Here is a 23,786-nt window from a genome sequence, read left to right as displayed (position 1 = left end):
GAGTTTGAGACCCCTGATCTAAACCTCTCTGCAGCTTAGAACTCCTGTGAGGGGTCCTCTGCTTTGTTCTGTAACTAATAATCCCAAATAAGGCCCAAGCAAAAGGAAAACAAAGTGAAAGAGCAACAGCAAATCATATAATTAGGAGGGGAAAAAACTGAGGTGATTATTGTGGAGTGGAATAAACATACATATGCACCTTTGTAATGATGTCTGGAAGAACAGTCAAAATTAAGAATGATATTGTAAAGCTTTCTTACTGGGAAAATAAAGTCTTAATGATCAAGCAATCAAGGCATATAGAGACAAATTCCAAGCCAAACTGTACTTAATGGGAGTTATGCTGCATTTTTCCCAGTGGGAACATGAGCTCAGCATTCTCCTGTGCTTGGGCAGCAAATGACTGATGTAATCAGTAAATAGTACATCAGTAAATTGGTACATCAGTCTACTTAGTAAACAGTCATTTGCCTGTCAGGTGAGCTGAACTTTAGAAAAAAACCGTGAACAATTAATGTATATTATATGTACATTTAGAAAATTTGATATACCTTCATCTACTTTTCAAATTAAAAACACTCAATAAATTTTGAAATAACTGAAAAGCTACTCCAAGGAGAATATTCCTGTTACCACTGGTTCATATAAGAGCTGTACAAAACTCAAGTCTGCTGTGATGAATGCAAAACTGCTTTCTTCTGTGTTTGATCTGGGAGAGAAGATAGTATGCTTGAACAAAACTACCAAATAGCTAATAATATGACTGTGAAAAACTATGTAACTTGGTCTTTTGAAGATGTCTTCTGCTATTGATAACATGGAATGTCCTAATTAAAACACAGTCAAAAACCATGTGAATTCACCAAGTCATAGGCCCTACGTAGTTGGCAGGAAAGAGACCACGTTGTCCATGTAAACAGCCTTTCCACCACAAAGCATCAGAGTTGTCCAGGACTTCTATAACATCTCCAGTGCAGAACCCGAGTTCATCACACTCCATTGCCTCAAAGTCATACAAGGCACGGACCCATCGTGATCGCTTGTAACACACAAAGAAAAAGGAACAGGTCAGCCACCACCACAAATCTTACAGATCTCACCCAATGTTATATACTTTCACCAAAGCACATATGGCCCACCCAGGAAATCTTGCTTGCACAATTAAAGCCCTAAACAGCTCAGAACCTGGATGTCTGAAGGAGGACCTCCTTCCATACGTACCTGCCCACCCCCTAATATTACCATCCTGGGACCCAATGTGAAGGATGGTATAGAAAAGCTTTTTAATAAATAGTATCTGTTGCATGAATAGTCCCAGCAAGTCTAATATTTTGTCCTAAGGGAAATAAAATGCTTACCCAAGATATCACACCCATTCCCTGACACCTTCATACTCCCCTTCTCCTTTTCATTTTACTCTGCTTTCTTAATTTCTGTGAACACAGAGGTTATGGATATGGTGCTAATTATTTCAACGACTTATGTCAAACTCTATCTTTAGAAAAGGAAGCAAGCAAGGAAGTAAAACACTTGAGGTAACTCTATGCTTTTCTCACCACAAATCTAAGAAGGTACCCAAGCTCTTGGGTTGCCCAGAAGTTTTGCATAGTGACACTTTTTTTGCAAATTATACATGCAGAAGGTTGACTCTTTGAGTGGAAACTTGTCTTACCTCTCCCGCCAGCCTATACTCTGCCTCATAAAAAAGAAAAAAATTACCTGTGGCTGCTGTGCTGGATCGGTGTGTCTCCTGAACATGGATGGCACACTCCCTTCTCCATGGTCTCTTTGGCCCTTGGGCCCATCCTGAATATCCAGACTCCTGCCACGCCTGTCCTGAAAAAAATGAGGGAAATAAGAGAGATCTCATCCGCCTTTCCTTCTTTGTGATATTAAATTAATCTTACTGGATTTCTTCTCTCTCAAATAGCACTTCATTGATGCCTGGACTATTTATGGATGGGGGAGGCATTCAAATGTGTGGCAGCATCTATTATTATCTGCAGTGTTTTGGCCACTCCAGAGCTTTGCTTTTGTCAAAAAGCTCTGTTGCCACATTTATCTGCTGGAAGTCAAGCTGTATAATAGGCTCTATTCTCCATGAAATAACTACTGCCCTCTGGATCTCCCAACATCCTTGTTTGCTCTGGAAGTATTTTCCAATTTCCTTTTACAAAATGTAACATTTCAAATTGCCCCAGAGGGTCTCTTCTCTGTATTTTAGCCAACACAAAAGGTCAGTGTAACTCAATACGGAGAGGTATGTCAATTGTTCTTTGCAAGAGATGTTAAGAATAAGTCAAACTCAGTTTGGCTTTAAAGCAGGAGGTTTTGTGTGTGTGTGTATGTGTTTTGTTCAATTTTCTGCATCATAGCAGACATATGAATCATAAACAGCAGAGTTTTGTTTTTATGGGATTTAGCTTCCATGCCTTTCTTTACAGAGGCTGGTGTTGTGTATACATGGTGTAGCTTGGGCATTTTTACTCCCTTTTACTTGGATTGTGAAGTATTTCCATGCTGCAGAATATCCAGATTGAAGGGGGAGCCTGCCCCTTCTATACCAGATGACATCTCCCATCTACATCAGCTAGGAATCTCAGATTTAAATATTTGTATAAATATACACACATGCAGTTCTACCATTCATGTCACATAAAAAGGTGGAGAGAATCTGGGGAAAAATGAACTAATGTAGGTTAATTTTGCTTTTACTATGTTTGGAGATGCAGATCATTATGTGTAATCAATTTTCAGGTCAGGCATATCAGTTTGGGCCACTGCTTTGCAAGACTAAATATAATTCCAAAATCATGCAAACATGAAGTCAGAGGTGGTGTGATGAAGCTCGTATCCTGCATGCCACGGCCCTTAAATAAGCATAGTCTAGTACTGGTGTGTTGACTTCTTTCAGCCCAAGGGCTAAGTTCAGTTTCAGAGAATCTTGGGATGGGGGTGGGAGCTGCATTCCAGTGCTGAGCAAGACCAAAAGTAAAGGTGTGTGTCCAAAGGCAAAGGGGATGAAGCCACTAACCAGACCTTAGGAGAGGCATTGCAGCCTCTAAGAATGGGGGAGGGGGCAGGAATACATAAAAACCAGAAATTCACCTAATGCTTGGAAGCCAGAACAAAGGGAGTGTAGCTATCTGAGGAATCCCAGGGGGCCAGATTTGGCCCCTGGGACTAAGGTTTCCCATCCTCATTCTAGCACTTGTTTCGACCCCAAGCCTAATTCTGCCCTTACTGTATTACCTGCTTGTGGTGCAAAGGAGTACATTGACCCACATCTTTCTTGTATCCTGATGCTCCTGCTTCCTTTGCAGGTGGGTAATTCATGTCCTGTTTCTTTTTGGTCTGCTTCAAAACACATGCTTCCTGGAAAGAAAGATAAATTCCTTCTTTTAGGTTTTAAACTTCCTTCTAGGTATTCTTGTCCATGGGGAGTATGTTTTTGAGAGGTTATACTCAGACCTTGACTTTGAAAGAGCTGGAAAGGATTGTGAAGAATTCAGGCCTTGAAAACCAAAGCATTGTTGGGGAGGAGCAGGAAAGTGAAGGCATGCTGCCTACCGTGCATCCACCTCTTTTACTGTAAACCCACAATGGCCTTTTCATAGGTTGTGGAACGTGACATATGATCCTGGAGAACTGGGTTGATAAGGGGCTAAACACCCCAGCGGTTGATCTGTCTGGTTGACCATTGTGAGAATTGAATGCTGAAATAGGGTCATGAGCCAGATTCACCCCCTTGGCACTTTGAATACAGACCATTCTTTGGCAAAAGTACTTTATTCTCTAGAGCACTTCTAGTAAGCACAACCACCAAAGAATGAGTCTCTGAGCATGCACAGAGAAGTTCATTGAACCCAATCTAACAACTACTTTCCAACATTCTCCTCTGGGATGTCCCTTATGGAGGCAGTCCAGCTTTTTATCTGTCTGTCCCCCTCTAGTTGGTTGGCCCATCTCTCCCAATGCTGTGTCATGGGATCAAGGGTCATGCCAGGCTGGGCTGGCTGCAGGAGGTCTTTTCCCATGCCCCCTCCCTGCAGCTGTAAATCCTGACTATTCTCAACATTCACATGAACAGCTTGGGAGGGTGCCCTTGAGATAAGCCCCTCTGCTACTTCCATTTCAGTATCTGGGAATTTTGGATCCCAGGACCACTTGACAAGGCCAAATCCATATCTGCCTGACCTTGGAATATGGGCCAGGAATAACTGGCCCTTTCATCCCCAACAGATAGGCCTTTGGTAGGTTTGTATAAGATGCCACAAGACTCTGTCGGTTTCTCACTTGTTTTACATGATAGTTAATGCTTTGCCATGCAAATACATAAGCTATGCTGAATATAATGCTTATCTGCACTACAAATGCTCTCCTTCCAAGTCAACAGTGATGAAGGCAGTCAAATAATAAATGGCATGAGATAGATTCATGGCAATGTAAACCAAATATATGGAAATGCTCTTAGCCACAGCTCATCTGGGAGCTTGGGCTGGGAATGTTGTACGTGCAGACTCTTCAGAACCATCTTTTATCAAAGCTAAGTAACAAAAAGGACCTGCAAGCTGGATGGAAACCACCAGAAAGTTCATGTAACTGATGGGGAGAGAGATGGTGTACTGTTTGCATTTCTGGTACCTACTTACAAACATAGTAATGTTTATAAGATTTTTTTTAATATTTAGCACTTATCTTTCCAGTGGGCTGGATCCAAAGGATGCCTTCTGTAGAAGGAAGGGTTTTGCTCACAGATGTTCCCTCTGCCTGATGTGGGAGGCCTGTCCACTCCCACACTACAAATCACACAATTTTGACCCTCTGGGGCCATTCACAGGACACAGTGATGGACACAACAGTTCACTGTGGGTTATTTAACCCCTGGTGAGGCTGCTGCGAGTGTAAAGTTTGTATAGTCACCATTTTGATTATTCAACCCCTACTTGGGGTTTGTCATATCATATGAATTTGGTGAGTGTCGGTTATCTGGCAGTTAAAAACTTGCTTAACCAACGTATAATCCATGCACGCTGGGTTAACATAACACAACTAACACAATGTGGGGGTTGGATATGCAACCCAGTGCCCACAGGTGCCATAAAAACATAGAGAGTCAGAAGGGGTCTCCTGGGGCATCTAGTCTGATCCTGACTCCAGCTGGCTCTGCTCATGTAATCCCCAACATGTGATTGTCCAATCTTTCCTTGAACACCCTCACTGATGGGGCTCCTGTGGAAGCCCATTCCATATCCTAGGGGTACTAGCACCTCTCTTGATCCAGAAACCATGGTTCTGACTATACATCCTGAATGGGTTATTTAATGGCTGATGAATCATGGCATGTCATCTGAACCTGGCCTGTGTTTAGCATCCAGATTGGTATATTAAACATGTATAAAGAAACTCAAATCCCTAAACATACTGAGTCATGACCAATGGTGGTACATTAATACTTTTAAAACAATTCATCTTACTCACAAACCCCTGAAGACAGGAGTCTTGGCCATTTCTGCTCTCTGGTACTCTCAAACACATTTCTTAATGTTTAAACATGTACAGAGCATTGGAAGTCTCCAATCCTAATCACTAATTCTTTGATTTTCAATTCAGGATCAAATTTCAAGCTTAATTTCCTTTAGCTTCTGAACGTGCAAATATTCATACAGCTCCAGTAATCCTAGCAAGTATGGCCAATGTTGGAGCCAGATAGAACCCTTCATTACTATGTATAACTTGGTGCCACTATCGGACTTTTATTTCCATGCTTGAATTTTAAAACACCTTTGAACCCCTCTTGCAGTATTTATGTGAACATGTGATGATCATTACTAACGCAGAAGAGAAAGCAAAGAAGGAGACTAATGCAAATGAGGAACTCAAGGCCAGGAAGGTGTTGTTTTTACAATGCAAAGTGATTAGTGCAAATACTGGCCATAACTAACCTTCAACTGTCTCTGTTTTAAAGATGCTTTATCACCTCTGTCATTCCAACTCAATCTCTCCTCTTTGGCTGATAGTATTACATCCCAGTATTTATCTTTCTGTAATGCCCTTCTTTACATCCCATGACACTGTTTTAAAAATGGACAACTGGTGGGATCTCTGTCAGATGCAGAAATCTATCATTCCTTCCCTTTGGAATCAAGTGCTTTTCTTTGAACAGTGTGGGTTATAAAATGTCATTGCTATTGTAAGCACATACTATTTTCTGCTATGCCACTGCATTCACATCCTGGTAATTTAATATCTGAGCGTGTTTTCTGGTTAAGCAGGCTTTTGGTTACTGTAGTTACCATGCATTCCCAGCACTGCAGTTGTGTGTAATGGGTTGCAGCCTCTGATCTGCTGTTTCCTCATTCTTCTGGCATAGACCTAAACAACTTGCCAGTGGCCTAGAAACTCTGCACTTCCTAGATATGTTTTGCAATATTTTACCTGCCTCTTTCATTCCAATAACTTTTGCCATACCTCTGTCTCAAACCTCATTTCCTCATTTTAATTTTGGGCTGATTGCTTTGTGAATAAAGGCCGGCAAACAATAGAGTTCACAGTAAAAACAAACAAACCACCCTTTGGCTCTAAAAGAAAGTGTACTTGGTGTCCTTTCAACAAAACAGCATAAATACTTCTTTAGGAGCTTCCGTCTTCTATTGTTCTATTCTATTACTATTTTGGCATTGAATTACAGCATTTTGTATCATTATTCTTCCATTCTCTTTTGTGGAATATATTGGTTCCTTAAGACTTGAATGGCTTTTCTCTTGCTGTAAGCACTGCCCACAAAGTGCACAGCCCCATGGAAATACACACAGTGCTGTTTCCATTCTAGACTGATAGGATCTAACCTCGTTCTGCCCGTGTTCCTGTAAACCAGGGATGGGAAACCCTCTGGCCTGGATGGAGTGTTCATGTGGGCGTCTAGCAGGAAGCAAGTGCAGGCCAGCCTAGATTGCACACACACCGCCTGTGGGCCTATGTGCAAGGAGAGTTCTGCATCTCTTCGCATGACTTGTGTATTTGTGCAAAGAATTCTTTTATACTTCTTTTATATTTTTTATTTATTTTATATTGTTAATTTTAATTTTATATTGTTATTTTTGTATTTTATTGTATTTTATTGTGTTGTAAGCTGCCCCGAGGCTTCGGCAAGGGGCGGCATAGAAATGTTCTAATAATAATAATAATAATAATAATAATAATAATAATAATAATAATTTGAATATTTTGCTCAAAAAAGCTGCTAGTTTTCCTAAGAGTTCACATACCTGCCCTCAGCATGGCTCACTTCCTGGCCAGGGCTAAGCATGAGAAAGAAGTCCAGTGAGCACAAGACAGCCTGATTCCAGCTTGATCTTCAAATCCCTATCTACGATATTCAAATTCAAACAGTTTAAGAAATGAGAATTTTATTTTATTTTATTTAATACTGCCCAATAATCAAAAGGCTCGCTTTTGAGTAGCCAAAAGATGTTCCTCTTTCCAACTAGAATTTTCCTAAAGAAAGCTGTTAATTCACTGTATGCACTTTTGATGTTAAGAGCTGAGCACGAGGTTTCCTTTCCTGCTCTTCTACCACATAACCTTAGGTCAGTGATGGTGAACCTTTTAGAGACCAAGTACCCAAACTGCAACCCAAAACCCACTTATTTATTGCAAAGTGCCAACACTGCAATAAAACCTGAAAACTGAGGTTTTAGTTTAGAACAGTAACTCTTAGCCAGTCCAAGCAGTGTGTGTGTGTGTGTGAGTGTGTGTGTGTGTGTGTCCTTGGCAGCACACTGGCCATGCAAAGCTCGAATGAGTCATGGCTAATGAGTCACGGCTCGTGACATCATCGCTGGCTCCGCTACTCCTTTCCGAGCATACGCATGGCCCCTATGTGCGCTGTTATCTGATGCTCGGCTGCTGGGGTGACTTGGCTCGTGTGCCAACAGAGAGGGCTCTGCATGCCTGCTGTGGCACGTGTGCCATAGATTCACCACCACTGCCCTAACCCTGCCCTGGTGCACTCCCCTAACTCTAATATAAGGGTAAAATACAATTCAAAGGGGAGATTTTGGAAAAAAGCCTTCCTTGAGTAGCTTTTTCTGCACAGCTCAACATTTCTGCCCAATCTAAACACATTCCAACCATCAAAATCATACTAGGACACCACATTTTTCTAATCCTAACCCTACCCTGGTGCACACCCCTAACCCTAATATAGGGCAAAAGTTCCACTAAAAAGAGGGCAATTTTGAAAAAGCCTTCCTTGAGTAGCTTTTTCTGCACAGCTCAACATTTCTGCCCATTCTAAACACATTCCAACTAACAAAATCATGCCAGGACACTTCATTTTTCTAAGCCTTACGCAGTGATGGTGAACCTTTTACAGACTGAGTGCCCAAACTGCAACCCAAAACCCACTTATTAATCACGAAGTGCCAACACTGCAATAAAACCTGAAAACTGAGGTTTTAGTTTAGAAAAAACAACTCACAGCCAGTCCTTGGCAGTGCACTGCAAAAGCTCTGATGAGTTGCGGCTAATGAGTCACGGCTCGTGACATCATTGCCTGGTGCCGCTACTCCTTTCCGAGCATGCGCATGGCCCCTATGTGCGCTGTTATCTGATGCTTGGCTGCTGGGGCAACCACCAAACATGCTTAAATAGAAAAATGAGAAATCCATAGGGGAGATTTTTGCTTTTTCTTTTTTCTTTTTGACTTTTCCACCTTCATGACATTCCCTCACTCTAAATCACACACCTTCATGCGGCTCTTCGCCTAACTGGGACAAAATAACATGCCTGTAACAGGCCAGTGTGTGAGTGCGCTAAAGAACTGGAGCCCTTACTGGTTGCTTTAGAGCAAATGAATAGCTAGGGAACCTAGTTACAGATCTCCCATGCCATGTCTGTCTGGGTTGTTGCACACGTTGCTATCTCAGCCTCTTCTCCTCCAAAGTAGATATAAAAATACTAATCTACATTACAAAGTAATATATGTAAAGCCTTGCAACACCCAAAGCAATGTAAGAGGTAAGTTTTATTGCTTCTCCTGAAGATAACAGATTAAGCTAAGATGCATAAGTGCAGTAACTGGATCTCTTGAGGCTTGGAAAGTGCTGACGTACAAACATATCTGAGGAAGGGAAGAAAGCCTATCTGCTCTTCTGTTGTCCAAGGGGCTCCGTGCCAGCATCAAGGCAGCAAAGTTCTTCAGAGGTGGTAACTTCCTATTCCCCCCTTATACGCTAGCAAGAAACTTCCATTCTAGTAGCATGGCCTTCCTGATCCTGATACTTCCTACAATGCTTGGCCTGTAACGCCCATAATCTCCAGCCAGCAAGCCTAAGGCCATGCTTGCTGGGAAAGATGAAAGCTGCAGTCCAACACTTTTGGACTTGTTCTGGGGAAGGCTATAATAAGGGGAAAGGATTTCCCGTGACCCACTGCCCCTGGCAAACTCTGCCTTAGTCAGGGCTCTGCTCTTCATTAAGTTCATTAGGAGTCACAACAGAGGCACTGCCCACCACTTTCTGTAATTGGGCGTGGGTTTGTGTGTATGAGAGGGAAATAGAAAGACAGCATGATCAGAGGCAAGTAGGACAGCAACTCTACTATGTTTTAAGAGATTTTTAGAAAGGGGAATTTCTGTTCTTTCCCCACCATGACCCAGGGAATCTACCAATGCACAAAATTAACTGTAGCTATTAAGGATGTCCTGATCTCTAGTGGTTCTAGAAAGAAAACTAGGAAGATAAAATCATGCATATGCACCTCATTTCCAAGTAGTGAGAGGTTTCAGAGTTTCTAGCAGTTACCATGATTCAGCTTCCTTAGAATGAAGAAACTGGGGGATTAGGGAGTTTCTGTAATATAAGGCTTATTTACACCAAGGATGGCACACATCTGGCCCTCCAGATGTTCTCCAACTGGAATTTCTATAATCTATTGCACTGGCTATGCTGGCTAAAGTTGATGGGAGTTGCAGTTCACCAACATCTGGAGTGCCACATGTTTCCCAGCCCTGTTTTACATATTTATACAGGCTGAACATATGAAGTGGGTTCACAGCTCTCCAGCACATTCCTGCTCCTCATCAGATGTCTAGGGGTACCCATATGGCCATAGAATTTCCTGCAGGGAGCAAAATCAGCTCCTTGCCTCCTCTCAGATCCTCTTCCAGCACAGACTGACTTCCTGCTACATATACAGCTCTCTTACTCCTAACCCCCTATCTATAGTGGGAGAAGAATGATGACTCATTCTTAGTGCCCACTGAAACACAACACACAAGTGTTGTTATTACACTGCATTTATAACTTACCTTTTTCCTCTTGTGAGGTACCCAGAGTAGCCTACATAACTCCATTTTACACTCACTACAATAATATCCCTGTAAGGTAGATTAGGCTCAGAATGAGTGACTGGCCCCAAATCTCCCAGTGAGCTTCACAGATGATTGGGGAGTAGAACCCCCATATTCCAGTTTCCCAGTGCAAAATTCAAATGAACACCCCACACGGGTTCTCTGCATTATTAGCTATCAGTAGATCTTTAAGAGGTTGCCTTAAGGAACTCATACTGACAAATCTGCTAACAGAAATCCTAAGAATCAATATTTCATGGCTGGAAAAGATCTTGAATCTATTTGTAATCATAGGCACTGGACTGTAAGTGACCCTGAAATGTCATTAGGACTAGCCCCCAGTATACAACATGAGCCATATAGAATTAAAAAATAAATAGGTGAATTCAATGTTCCCGTGAATTAAGAAGTTGCTCCTGGAACTGGAAAAATTTAAGACTATTGGATGAGGGGACGTCAAATAGATTAGCCTTCAAGGATTGCAGGGATCTCAGCAATAGCATATAGAATAGGTGGAAGGAACAATGTTATGTGCATTATACAATGGAAGCAGTCCCTGCATAAAAAATGAATAGCTTGGTCAGTCTCATGGGAAAAGTCACTTTAATTCCCATTTCTAATGACATGCTTCCATGCCAACAATCTAAGGTTCTCTTCCAGGTGGACAGTTCCTAACAATCAAACACCATTGTGCATCTTAACACCCTAGAGGGGTGGACATTTTTCCCAGGTTGCTTTAAAAACTCAACTCGCTAAGGTGTACCTGTTGTTCTTTCTTGGTCTCCTCCCGCAGGAAGATCTGCATATGTTTGGAGATAGAAACAACCTTATAGTACTCCACAAGTTTATTTAGTGACTGGAACTTCTCACTCCATAAAAAGTAGTTCCCTTTTGTGTCCTTCATCACTTTAAAGTGCTGAACGTCGTCTTCATGCCTGGATACCAAGGGAAGAAAACAAAACAACTAGCAGTGATTCCATCCTGCTCTGTATCCTGCTTTAACAATATTCATAGAGGGATGTCTTTTATACAGTAAGCATCTCATACTTCGATTCCTTGTGAAAATGCAAGGACTGGTGCAAACCAGCTAGAGTTCAAAAACAATGTTTAAAAATCCCAACATAAGGGCCAATCTAACCATGTTATTGTTTTATAAATTGGCATTCTATAGCTATTTAAAACAAAAATAACAAAATCAAAAACAAACCCCCAGCCCTTGTAGGGCCTCTCACTTGGACTAAGGCCACACTATGGATGTGGGTGGGGAGGAGGAAGGTGAAGAGAAGAGCTTTAACTTGCCTTGGAGTTAGCTGGGAGGGTGATTTCTCTGTGGTGTCCCCCTCCTTCTATAGAATCTCCTCCCCAATGAGGCCTGCCTGGTGCCAACCTTGTCAACCTTAAGACAGCCTTTTATGCAATGTCTTTTAAAGATATACTGGAATATCCAAGGGCTTGAGTGGATTACTCATCCCAGGTATTCTTATAGGGCTATTCTTCATTGCATGTTTATTCGTGGTTTCTAAATTTTCTTAAAATGTTCATATTTCTGATAGGATTTTATTGCATTTATTGTACTGTTTTTATGAACTGTTTTAAATCACAAAATGAGCTCCAGTTATAGAAGTGTAATGAAATACTGATTAACAACTTTTTGCCATGTTACAGATTCTCCCCATCACAACTGTCCCATCACAACTATTAATTTCAATCGGAAGAGATCTTACATGGAACTGTGTCTGTGTACGTCATCAGTTAATTGTCCCTTTGAGTAAATTAAGGAAGTGCTATAGACTAGGCATGTGTGAGGAATCCAGGTGAAGGTGGGAAATCTTTGGATTCCCTGGGCTCAGTTTGCCAGGGTCTGAGTTCCTGGCAAGCGCGCCCAGTGTCCGCAGGGCATGCTGCTGCAGTTGGCGCTAAAGAACGGTCTCCTTGCAAAGGACTTGCCAGGAAGGCAGCCTGCCTGCAACCATTCCACAAATGCTGTCTCTCTTCTGTGCTAGCTGCTGCAGCTGCTCAGGAAGAAGCTTGCTGGCTGCACAAGTGGGCCTGTGCCCCACTTCCTCTCAGCTCAGCTTGCTTCATAAGATGGGGCTGAGCAGAAGAGGAAGCCTGCAAATGTTTGGCGGGACTGATCCGGATAGGGTTCATACTAACTTAACTCTAGCCTATTATGAACAACCAGGAGTAGTTGGAGAAGATGGAATGTGGCACTCACTTCTTTGACATCTGTTATTCTAATAAACCAGGGTAAAATAACTCAGTTTAAAGCAAAGCCACAAACCGCAGTGCTCTCATAAATAGGCTGCATTACACCTGGACTGACAGAGGATGAACTGCTTTCCCTACTGGGTTAGGAAGGAGTTCTGTTCCTGAGAATGTCTTTAAGTCAAATTTGTATGTAAGCCAGATCATGTAAATAAAATGAATATAAAGCACTTAAGAAACACTTGCTTATACAGTTGGCCCTCCACATTCATGGGGGTTAGGGGCACAGGATCCTCACGAAAGAAGAAAGACTGGAAATATCTGTAGCCCCTCCTGCCCCCCAGTGCCTCCTCTTTGCAGCACGGCAATGCCAGAGAGATTTCCCTCTTCAGATTGCCTGGGCAAAAAAGCAAGCCTTGGAGGCCTCCCTCTCGCTTCCTCTCTGCAGATGATTTCTGCAGTAGGCGCAAAACTCCAGAAGGTACAAACCATTTGTCTGTAACTCAATTTTTTTAAAATTAATAGGCTTTATGGTAGTTCATTCGTAAGTATGGGTTGTTTGTAACTCAGGTGTTCCTAATCCGGGGACTGCCTGTACTTTTTTTGTGAATGGTACTGTATTCCTTTTACATAAATAGACATTTAAACATTTGTCACAATTGGTGGTTTCCGTAATTCCCTTTGACCTTTTGGCCTCAAATCCCCACCAACCCCAGGGAAACCTTGAGTATATATACCTGCCAACTTAGGATAACTTTCCATACATGTAATGAAGTGGACCTCCGTCCATGAACACTTACACCTTCATCAATCTGTAAGTTTAAGACTCTGTTGCTTTTGTTGTAACACAGAGCTTAGCACAGCTAATCCTCCAGAAATGGCTAGTCTCTGTTGGCTGCTGCAGGAGTTGCTTTAATCTGTTCTGCTGTTTTAAGATTGCCTTTTTGTTTTCTGAAATTTTTAGACTTTACTCATACTGAAGAGTAAGCCCCACTGGACGAAACAGGACTTACTTCTGAGTTAGTAACACACAGGGTAGTGCTGATTGTATATTTTACTGCCCAGCATTTTTATGATACTGTAAGCTATTTGGAGGCCTTTTTGGAGGCAAGTGGCAAGAAACCTTTTTTGAAATATACAGCTCTTTCCCAGACACAGACAGAATGCAGCACTGCCTTAAGTTGCCTGCCACAGAGATGTTCCTCCTGCACAACATCACTTTTCCTTAAAAGATATGAAAGAAAATCAGAAGTCAGAGATACCTGACAGAGATGGAGAAGTCTCCTGAGGAGTTCTGACTAGCTCGGACGATGAAAGAGCCAATTTCTTTGTCCCTGAGCATTTTCTCAGCCTCATGACGGGTTACTCCTTCCTGGAACCAGCTACCAAGTGTAACACATGACACAAAATGAATTGATAATGGGAAAAGAATTGGAGAGAAGATTCCCCATAAACCAGGTAAACATAAAGCATACAATGGGCAGAAATGCCACATGACTCATTTTGAAATCCAAATGAGTCATGTACCACAGTGTGCTAAAGAAAAAAAAAGATTTTTAAACAGCAGCACATCCCTCCAATCTATTTCTAATGTCCAGAGTGAACAAAATTAAGCAAACCCCTATCAAAATTCAAGTGCTTCTGCAGCTCAGAGTGGAAAATGAAAACATACCATCCTGACATTTAAATGTGTGTATACATTTTAAATCACTTGTTAGAAGAAGGATTTTATTTGTGTGTGTGTATGTGTGTTGGAGACAATGCAACAGGTTATTCAGTTCAAGCAGCTGAAGCAGATCAGCATGTGGTACCCTAATAAGGCACACTGAGACAAAGGCACTTCTTCAAGGAGAAGAGGATTACATCTGACTGAGCCTAGCATTAAATATAGACCTCTCTCTCTCTCTCTCTCTCTCTCTCTCTCTCTCTCTCTCTCTCTCTCTCTCTCTGTTTACCCCCCAACTACTAGCAGCTGGGCCTATGCTAATAGGTCCTTTTTGTTTCACCCAGCAGGGGGCAGTGGTGCAACACATTCACATGAGGGACAATTCTCCCAGTGTCTCAAAGCATGCGAGTTGATAATATGCAAACAATGCTTTAGAAACCTACATGGGCGAGGTATTTTGCCTGCTGAAGTCAAGCCACAAGGCAGATGTTCTCTCCTATTGGACAACACTTTTAGAAGCATTGCTTTATAACAGAAAAGGCTGCAGTAGTGTTTAGTTAAGAGAGGAGTGCGTACAAGTGTGCCTATATAAACCTGAAAAGGATTGTAAATACACACACATACACATATGTATACACACACACACTAGATTTATATTCCACCTTTTCTCATGGAGTGCAAGGTAGTGCCCATGGTTCTACCCACCCCCATAATAACAATAACTCTGAGAATTAGTTTTGGCTGAGAGACAGGTGGTTGCTGTGTTGACTGAACTATGTCATGGTATCCATGGTTTCCTCTTTCACCATGGTTTCTCTGAATGTCCAACCCTGGCACTGTGATTTCCATGTTCCTGCCACAGAGTTTCCTGCAAAGAATAGCAGTTCCTGCAGGAGTGGCTCCAGCCATCCAGTGTGGAGTTGAATTTCAGGAGTGCTGGCTAATGGGAAATGAGCCAACACCAGGAAGATTGAGTGAGGCGGATGGAAACCACACTAGCAGAGAAGCCAATAATTGTCAATCAGGCACATCCAGGCCAAAAACCTCCCCAAACACCACACATCACCATGGAAACCACATAGGGTTGCTTGTTGTGATATGTTTCCCCACCAAGGATTGGTCCGGGGTTACGGCTCTGAGACACTGTAAGGAGCGAGATACAATTTTTTAAAATAAATAAATAAATACCTGGTGAGTATCCACCAGGTAAGTGGGTGAAATTTGAACTCAGGTCTTTTCAGTCCTACTCTGAGACAGTCTAACCAATACACTCAGTGGTGTGTCTCCACAACCAGGGTTGGAGATAATTGCTGAAGGCACTTCAATGTTAGCAACCTCTGGTATGTTTGAGTAACAAGAGGTGATTTGATGGGGGTTTTAAAGAAGAAAGCTCACGGTCACTTAGGGGCTTGCACAAAAAAATGGGGTTCACAATCCAGTACCTCAGGCTTCTGCACTGGCCAACTGCAGATCTGTGCAGCTTCAGCCATAAATAGTATGTTGATAAACCCAGGCCTGGGTTGCTCTGGGGCTTCAGCTGGTGGTCAGAACCAGAACCAGTACCAGTATTCCAGGATCCCTCTCAGGGTTTGCTGGAGCTCTCAGCCTCCTGATCAGCACCAGTTGGGATCCCTGGGGGAAAAGCTGTATAAGAGCAAGCTCTCCCCGCAGCAATGCAGGCCTTCCTGTGCACTTTAGTGCCTACACCTTGCCTTGCCGAGTTGCTCCTGCAATGCAGGTCTTCCTGTTTGCTGCAATGCCTGCACCTTGCTGCCTATCTTGTCTAGCTGTCACCTCAGCAATGCATGGCTTTCTGGGAGCTGTGAGTCATCTCCTGCCTCTTGCCTGTCCCTTGCTGTGTATCCTGCCGCAAGGTACCTGCAACTCTGTTTGTCTTCCTGGTTCTCAACCCTTGGCTTGTTCATGGCTGCATCCTTGTCTTCATTTCCTTGTTCCTGACTTTGGCCTGTTCTGTGACTAAGACTTGAACCTTACTGTTGGACTTTGGGCTCTGTCTTGATGCAAGTTCTGTTGTCCTGGTCCCAAGTGACTCTGTTTTATCCTCTGCTGCCCATCTCCCATCTCCTGCCCATCTCTTAATCCAGTTGAGGCAGTGGCTGTCCTGAACCGGTGCCTGGCCAAGGTAATGGGCTGGATGAGGGTCAATAAATTGAAGCTCAATCCAGATAAGACGGAGGTCCTGTTGGTTGGTGAGTCGAGCTTCCGGGTAAGTGACTTGGGCCCTGCTCTGGATGGGGTTGCACTCCCTCTAAAGGACAGGGTCCACAGCTTGGGAGTGCTCCTTGACCCAGAGCTGTCCTTGGAAGCCCAGGTGACGGCGGTGGCGAGGAGCACTTTTCTTCAGCTTCAGCTAATCTATCAGCTGTGTCCCTACCTGGAGGAGAACTGCCTAGCACAGTGACACACGCATTGGTTACTTCCCATCTGGATTACTGTAATGCGCTCTACGTGGGGCTGCCCTTGAAGACAGTCCGGATACTTCAGATGGTGCAAAATATAGCTGTCAGGATGCTGTCAGGGACTGGTATTTATTCTCATATAACCCCAGTCCTCTATCAGCTCCATTGGCTTCCCATCAAAGTCCGGGCTCAATTCAAGGTGCTGGTTATTACCTATAAAGCCCTAAATGGCTTGGGACCAGGATACTTAAAGGAACGTCTTTTTCCCTACATGCCTTCCTGCCCCCTAAGATTGGCAGCAGAGGCCCTCCTCTGGGAACCTCTTTGAAAGACATCAGGAGACAGAGTACCCGGAGGAGGGCCTTCTCTGCAGTGGTGCCCTAACTCTGGAATGCGCTCCCTAGAGAGCTCTGCCTGGCGCCATCATTATATGTTTTTTGGCACCAGGTCAAGACCTTTTATTTGGCCAATATTTTAACATACAATTTTAGTGATATGATTTATATATTTTAAATGAGGCTCAGTGTGGAATAGTTAATTTATTTTATTCTGAAATAATGTTGTAAGCTGTCCCTAGATGACAGTAATGGGTGGCATACAAATCTTTTAAATAATTAAATAAATGTTATACTGTACATTTTGTAGAAGCTCTTTGCTTAGTGAAGAAGTTCCCTTAGGCGTTCCCTTACTAAGGCCCTTTTCACAGTGTTACTTTGTGTAGCAACTATCCCAGGGCTACCTTTTTTTACAGGCTGCCAACAAGGACCTTCTATTCCATCTTTGTATGTCTCCTTTGACACAAAGGACTGGTAGATGAAGTACTTCAGCAGTTAAGGCACAAACCCTAATTTAGGGAAGCTAAAGTGGTACCCTGTACTTGACAACTGAGCAGAGATGTCTCTTTCTGCTCCATGCATGCCTAACAAACTACCTTTGTAGAACTGAGCTGCAGCTTGCTGGCCCCACCTTCTGAGCCTCAAAACAACCAGTTGCACTGAGTGTAAAGTGTGTGTCTCAAAAAGCGTCCGTGTAGCATCACATTGCCAATGGGAGGTTAAAGAGAAAGGTGAATGTCTCCGGTTGGGATCATAGGCTGAGACGAGTTATGCTCTCTTAAGAGTGCTGCGGCCCAGTTGCTCAAACTGCTGAGCCAGAGCAATGACTAGTCACTCATTTGATCCGACAATGAGCAAAATCCTCTGTAGAACGCAGGGGATGGTAAAGGCACATGAAACAGCGGCTTTGCTAAAGCTAAGCAGGAATGGGTCTGGTCAATGCCTGGATGGGAGCCTAGGAATTCTTTCCATGTTGCCTTGCATTCCATGATGGAAGAATGCAGGTTATATGTGTACTGGGAAAAAACCTACAGTTGTGTCTGTCCTTCCAAAGAGCATGGGAGGGGGCAAGCCCTCTCCCACGCCACTGACGTGCCCAGCAGCCATGCCGCTCTGTCATTCTCGCATTTCTTGTGCAGGGAAGGGCTGTACATGTGCAGCAATGTGCGTGCTTAGAGCTTCTCCATGTCTTAATGGATACGCTCTTTCTGTGTATGTTGGTATGGCAGTAGGATACCCACTTCTCAGGCGCCCCAGTGCATGGGAGATGTTGGAATGGTGGGGACATGCGTCAGTGGCATGACACCTGAGCATGATCTTATTCCCCCACCATCAATGCATGAGCTTGCTCAATGGTGTAGTAGAGCTAGAATTCACAGAGATGCAGTGCAGAGATTTTTGGATTAACAGGGGCAGTGATGTCATCTGTCCTATTGCTCAGACATCTGTGAGTGGGTAGAGAATGGATTTTCCCAGCAACGATATATTGTCCCTGTTGTAATCTACTGTATATAGGGATTGCTCGGCCTTGAATGGGCAATAAAGATCCATTGGCTTTACAAAAATCCTGCCCCTGGTAGAGTTAAAAACGGCTAGAACTGATTCCTTGATATGGATCAACAGAGCTGTCTGCATCTTTGAACTCTCCTTGGGGGTCCTGGTTATGTGGATTGTCATGATGAGTACCTGCAATTCAACATTTATCACTACATCAGTGGCGCTGTGTTTATGGACAGCCCTTATATGATCCAAGGGTTGTGGAGCCTTACACCCTCTGTGGCTTTACAAGAACCCTGGAAGCATGCTTTTCAGACGGCATCCATGTGGACTGCTTGTACAATTGCACTGGCCTTATTAGGCAGGGAGTGGAAGGGCTGCCATTTGTATAACATACTTTGAGAACATAATAATCTCCTCATTGGTTTCTTTCAGGCTTTGCTCCTGTTATACACAAACAAGCTTCTGTTGAATGGGAGCCACATCAACGATATTAGTATTTCTGTGAGCTACCGTTAGGAAGCCATCGTTTAGCTGAGAACAGGGTTATGTATTCTTCTGGATGGACAATGAGATGGACAGGTGTGAAAAATATGGGCAAAGCTGTACCAAAATTGTTTTCTATGACATGCCCCCCACTTTTTTTCCCCTAGTGCTTTTTGCTAAATTATTTCTCAAATATATATGCAGCTAAAACAGTTTGGAAAAACTAGCGTAAAAGTAGTGATAGTACTTACCTGGGAGTGTGAAGATCTATGTAATTCTTTGGGACATATCCTTCATAGCTGTTTAGCTCAGCCTTGTACCAATTTTCTTGAGAGCTTAAGATCTGTACAACAAAGGGAGAAACAGGTTTCCTTTAAAGGGCAGATTGTCTTTGTGCTTAGCCTGGGTTTTGAAGGTCCCATGCTGCTCTGAGCCACCTGGCATGCTCTCCACTGTTGGTGAGTGCCTGGATTCAGAAAGCATGGTAACCCCCCATGTTGTCTGAACCAGTGTAGATAACAAACCATGCCAAACAACCCACAGTCCATAACCCAACAACAAACAATGGGCTCTCTTTATGGATTGCTCATGGTCAACAAGCCATGGCTTGTTAGCAGAGCTAGGTTCAGACAATGTGATAACCTATGTTTCAACAGCAATCCATGCATCAACAATAAAGATACTCAGCTCTTTAATGCGGGTTATTGTGTTGTTTGAAACCATTCATTGTCAGCTTGTCAGTAAGGATATGACTAAACTGCAGCTGTGTTCTGAAAAGAACTTTTCTTTTAATTCCCCTGAGAAATGAAAAAACACAGCCCAACTTTTAGGGCAAGATCCCCCTTCACATGTTATGCTCTGCCTCCATGCATTTGCAAAGAGAAAGTCCATTAGATAGAGGGTGACATGCACAGGCTTGCTTGGGAGCTGGAGCTTTGCAGTGCATTGCAGCTCCTCAAGCAGGACTGCATGCACAAAATGCTTGCTTGGAGGCAGTGATGCACAGCAGGTATTGATGCACAGCAGGCTACCAGTGTGCTGCCTGATTGTGTGAAATTATCCAAATCATGAAATAGGCTGTCAATTCTTGACCTTTGATTAATTGCCAAGAAGCAGTCAAAGGAGTGGTAAATTCACCCCCGAAAATGGTAAGTACACGGCAAGAATGGGGAACTCCAGCTAATGAGCTGGATGTGACCTGCCAGGAATCTTTATCCATCCATTTCTGCAATACCTCCTCATGCTTCTTGTTCCCTTCTCTGAAGCCCATTTCTCCTACTCTCAGTTGTTCCCCCAGTGTTGCTGAGCATTGCAACTGAGGGTGGCAATAATGAGGGAGGTGGCATCTGCTTGGCTGAGAAGAGCAGGGCATGCAAGGAGGCAGCAGGGTGAGCAGGTGGTAATGCGGGAAATGGTTGTTCTCTGCGTACTGAGAAGGGTGCAAGAAGGACAGTGAGATAGAGAGAGAGAATTATCTTACAGAGAGATGGATGTAATTCCGTCTCTTTAAGCAAAGGCAGACTTTAGGTTGAAAAGAATATCAAGCCCCTGGTAGAAGTGTTAGTCTAGTAAAACTTGTCTTCATGTTGCATGATTTGTTAATAAGAAATCCCTACAGGAGCCATCCATGTACACACATGCACCTACTTGGCCAGAAAGGTTGACTTGGCAAAGAATAAGCAGCTGCATTAGTTTTAACTGAGTGGCTGTGCATTCTATCTCCATAAATTAGATTTGTAGCTACATCTGCTAGTACTTCTGCCCTGCCTGATAACGCTGTTACAAATTTCCCCATGATATGGCAGCTGCTCTCCTGTCAGAAGTTAAAAGCACAAGTCAACACGTGCTGGTTGTGGGGATGCTTAAAATAAGGCTGGTCGAGAAAGTAGGGCAGGCCTGTCCTCTAACCACAACCACTACAAAAGACCTCAACTTGGCTCACATCCTGACCTGTACTATAGTTAGCCTATTAATTAATTTAGGCCTGTCCTAGCAAGACTTCAAGGAAGGACAATATACTAAAAGGGAAAGGAAACAACAGGAAATTTGAAATGATGTATGTAGACTAGTTGGTATTGCAGTGTTCCTAGTATCAGGAAACAGCAGCCAAGGAGTAAAGGTGCCTTTAGAAGAACAAAAAGGTATGAACAAGATAGGGAGGTATTAGAGGAAGTGCTCATTAGTTTTGTCCAAATTCCTGTGGACTTGTTCAGATGGTGAAGGATTTTGACAATTCATTTCTAATGTGTCTGTGATGAAGGAGTTGTGCTTTGAAGATTTTACAGTAAGCTCAAGGAGTTCTGTGTGAGGCTTTTAATAGGTTGCTTGTTTTTAGTGGTCTGCATCTCAGAAATACCAGTTTAACGATAGAGAGAGGAAACCTAAAACAATTCTGGTATATAATGGGCATGTATGGCTAGGTGTTCATGTGCAGTCAACTTCTGTGTATTATTCCAGCTTTAGAGACATGCAGCAAGGCAACAAGAGAACATGCTTACACTGAAAAAGTTTCTATCAATTTCAGTAGAACTTTCCTTCAGGTAAGTGCATAATATTGCATTTTAACTGTCTAGTTCTGAGGCATCTGAGGAATAGTAGAGGAAATGGCTCAGACGTTGATATTTGAACCTGAATGAATTAGAACAATTGTAGGCCTGCTTTTACTGAAGTCATCATGAAAGGTCCCATGTCCTGTTCCACTGCCCTTGAATTGGAAATGCACATTCAACTAAGGCAATGATGAAAAATGCGCCTAGGTCCATTGATTTCAATATTCTGAAACATGTTCCTGTCCGTGTTGAATTGCGGCCTTGTCCTTTGGCTTTATCACTTCAGGTTTAGTGAACATCAACAGCTTTCCTAACCTGGTAACATTTTAAGATCTTTTCACTTGGTATAAATGACTAAAATGCATAAGGTAACAGAGCAATGTGCTTGCTGCATCTGCATTCGCCATGGAAAAGCTCCTCTCATTTTTATCACAGAACAAATAACAAATTAATCTTTATCTGAAACTTGACACTGTCATGTCAAACCAAACTGCTGAAGATTTGTACAGGTAAGTACAGGCTACATTAGGTACAACAGTAGCTGATTTTATGCCCATACTTAATGCAGCTAGTCCCCCCACCCCTCCTGGAACAATTTATACTCAAACTGCGACAATACTAAAAGCTGTTGTTATTTAATGCCTGAGTTCTTGGAACTCGGTTTCCAGAGAAATAAATGGCGAACTTGTTTCAGATCATTTGTTTTAGAGAAGGAGGTCTGCGTGGGGAACTAGGTTTCCGCCCTTTAGTTGGCTTTATTCTTCCTGCCTCTTTAATCTCTGTACATCAGTGCTGTGCTTATATTGCACAGCACTGATTCACAGCACTGAAAATAACTCAGGATTCTCCAACTTCATATGTACATGTTATGTGAGAAGTATATTTCATATTTATGTTTATACTATTCTGTATGGATGCTGAAAGCATTGGAAAACAATACTGTTGCTTGTATTGTTCAGTTCCTCTGGAAATTGTCCACAAAAGATTGCCTTGTGAATGCCTCATCCATGTTTTGCAATTGCTTGATATCCTTGTAGCATTCACCACTTGAAATCTTGAGCAAATACTTTGAATTTGCATTTCAAAGATGAGCAAGAACAATAAAGATAGAATAAGGAGTGGAAAAAACTTTCCATTGCAGCCTAGCAACTATCAGTGAATCTCTGGCCCACAAATGCCCAGTTTAAGAACCAATTCAAGTTTACTGGCTTCTGGAATGGATGCTTAATAGAAAGACACAAGCACTTAGAAGTATTGAACAGTGTTGAATAGAAAATGATCTGGTGAACCTTTGGTTGGTGCTTACCTTCAGGATGTCTCCAGCCCGGAAACTCAATTCATCTTCTCCTGATGCCTTGAAATCAAAATTTGCAATGGCTTCCATGCTTCTTGGTGTGATAGGAAAGACTGAAAGGAAGAGGATAGTGTTTTTGAGGAAATAACAGGAAAGTCACAGGAAAGTTATTTCTGTCCAACAGCTCAGGGGATCTTCAGTTGAACTTGCATTGCAATTACTTAGGCCCTTATGATGCCAACCACTTGGGCAGGCTAATCTAATTGTCCCACTGCATCAATGACTGCTATGCCACAACTAACACTACTGTAATGTAGTCACAATCCTAAGCAAAACCAATGTAAATGTCAACAGTACAATAGATGAGAAAAAGCAAAAGCTAAACATTGCAATGCTGACATGCTTCTATGGATTCCCTGAAAACTTTGCTGTCACTAAACCAATCCTTATTTTGGCTTGATATAATCATGTAGGTACAGAAAAGACTAAACTAGTGTACAGCAGTGGCCAAAACATCTCCATCATGCCATCCACTCCATCCATGTACAATGAAGCAGCCAGAAAGGGAACCCACTGCTGCCTCTTGTAGGTGGGATTATGGATAGAAGTCCAGTATGGATAAATTACATTCTTCTCAACACTGTGCCTTGCTGTAGGCACCATGTTGCAATGCGATGTCTATACTGAGACATACAAAGGCACTTTCCAAATACGAGTAGTCTTATCAGACAGCTTTATGGACATGGCTTTATAGTGGCCTAGACAGGAGGTTACCGGTACATGTAAACAGTGGTCAACAGAAGAAGCAGCTGAATCTGGAAAACAGAAGCTTTGACCATGGTGTTTGAAAGGGGCTTTGATATCTTCTGGGACAAAACGTTCTTGAGAAATAGCAAGGAGAGGGTTATCAAACATCATGAAGGTGGCTCTGCTACTTGGGCTTGGTCTGTGTGTGCACAAAAGCTCTACAAATACTT

The 23,786-nt window shown here is 42.7% G+C and overlaps 2 protein-coding genes across 5 annotated transcripts in view; one reads left to right on the top strand and one right to left on the bottom strand.

Annotated features, from left to right (window-relative positions):
- Positions 1 to 6: 6 nt before the first annotated feature.
- GRAP2 (GRB2 related adaptor protein 2) overlaps positions 7 to 23,786 on the bottom strand; it is a 51,860-nt gene continuing 28,080 nt past the window's right edge. For 3 of the 4 annotated variants that reach the window (XM_044455696.1, XM_044455695.1, XM_044455694.1), the window contains 7 exons: positions 22,822 to 22,922; positions 19,218 to 19,309; positions 13,825 to 13,944; positions 11,118 to 11,289; positions 3,253 to 3,375; positions 1,720 to 1,836; positions 7 to 1,039 (listed from right to left, as the gene is read on the bottom strand). In XM_044455696.1, coding sequence (XP_044311631.1) covers positions 860 to 1,039; positions 1,720 to 1,836; positions 3,253 to 3,375; positions 11,118 to 11,289; positions 13,825 to 13,944; positions 19,218 to 19,309; positions 22,822 to 22,899 — 882 coding nt within the window. In that variant the 5' untranslated portion in view covers positions 22,900 to 22,922 and the 3' untranslated portion in view covers positions 7 to 859. The remainder of the gene's footprint in view (positions 1,040 to 1,719; positions 1,837 to 3,252; positions 3,376 to 11,117; positions 11,290 to 13,824; positions 13,945 to 19,217; positions 19,310 to 22,821; positions 22,923 to 23,786) is intronic. The other variant, XM_044455697.1, reaches the window with a different exon arrangement.
- Positions 20,862 to 23,786, top strand: part of ENTHD1 (ENTH domain containing 1) — a 70,994-nt gene continuing 68,069 nt past the window's right edge. Inside the window, exon 1 of the mRNA XM_044455693.1 lies at positions 20,862 to 21,506. The gene's annotated coding sequence lies outside the window, so the exon portion shown is untranslated. The remainder of the gene's footprint in view (positions 21,507 to 23,786) is intronic.

This window comes from Varanus komodoensis, unplaced genomic scaffold (genome assembly GCF_004798865.1).
Source record: "Varanus komodoensis strain SLA01 unplaced genomic scaffold, ASM479886v1 scaffold8, whole genome shotgun sequence".
NCBI lineage: Eukaryota > Metazoa > Chordata > Lepidosauria > Squamata > Varanidae > Varanus > Varanus komodoensis.
The sequence above is the reverse complement of the archived record's forward strand: the minus strand, read 5'-3'. Positions and strand labels throughout refer to the sequence as shown.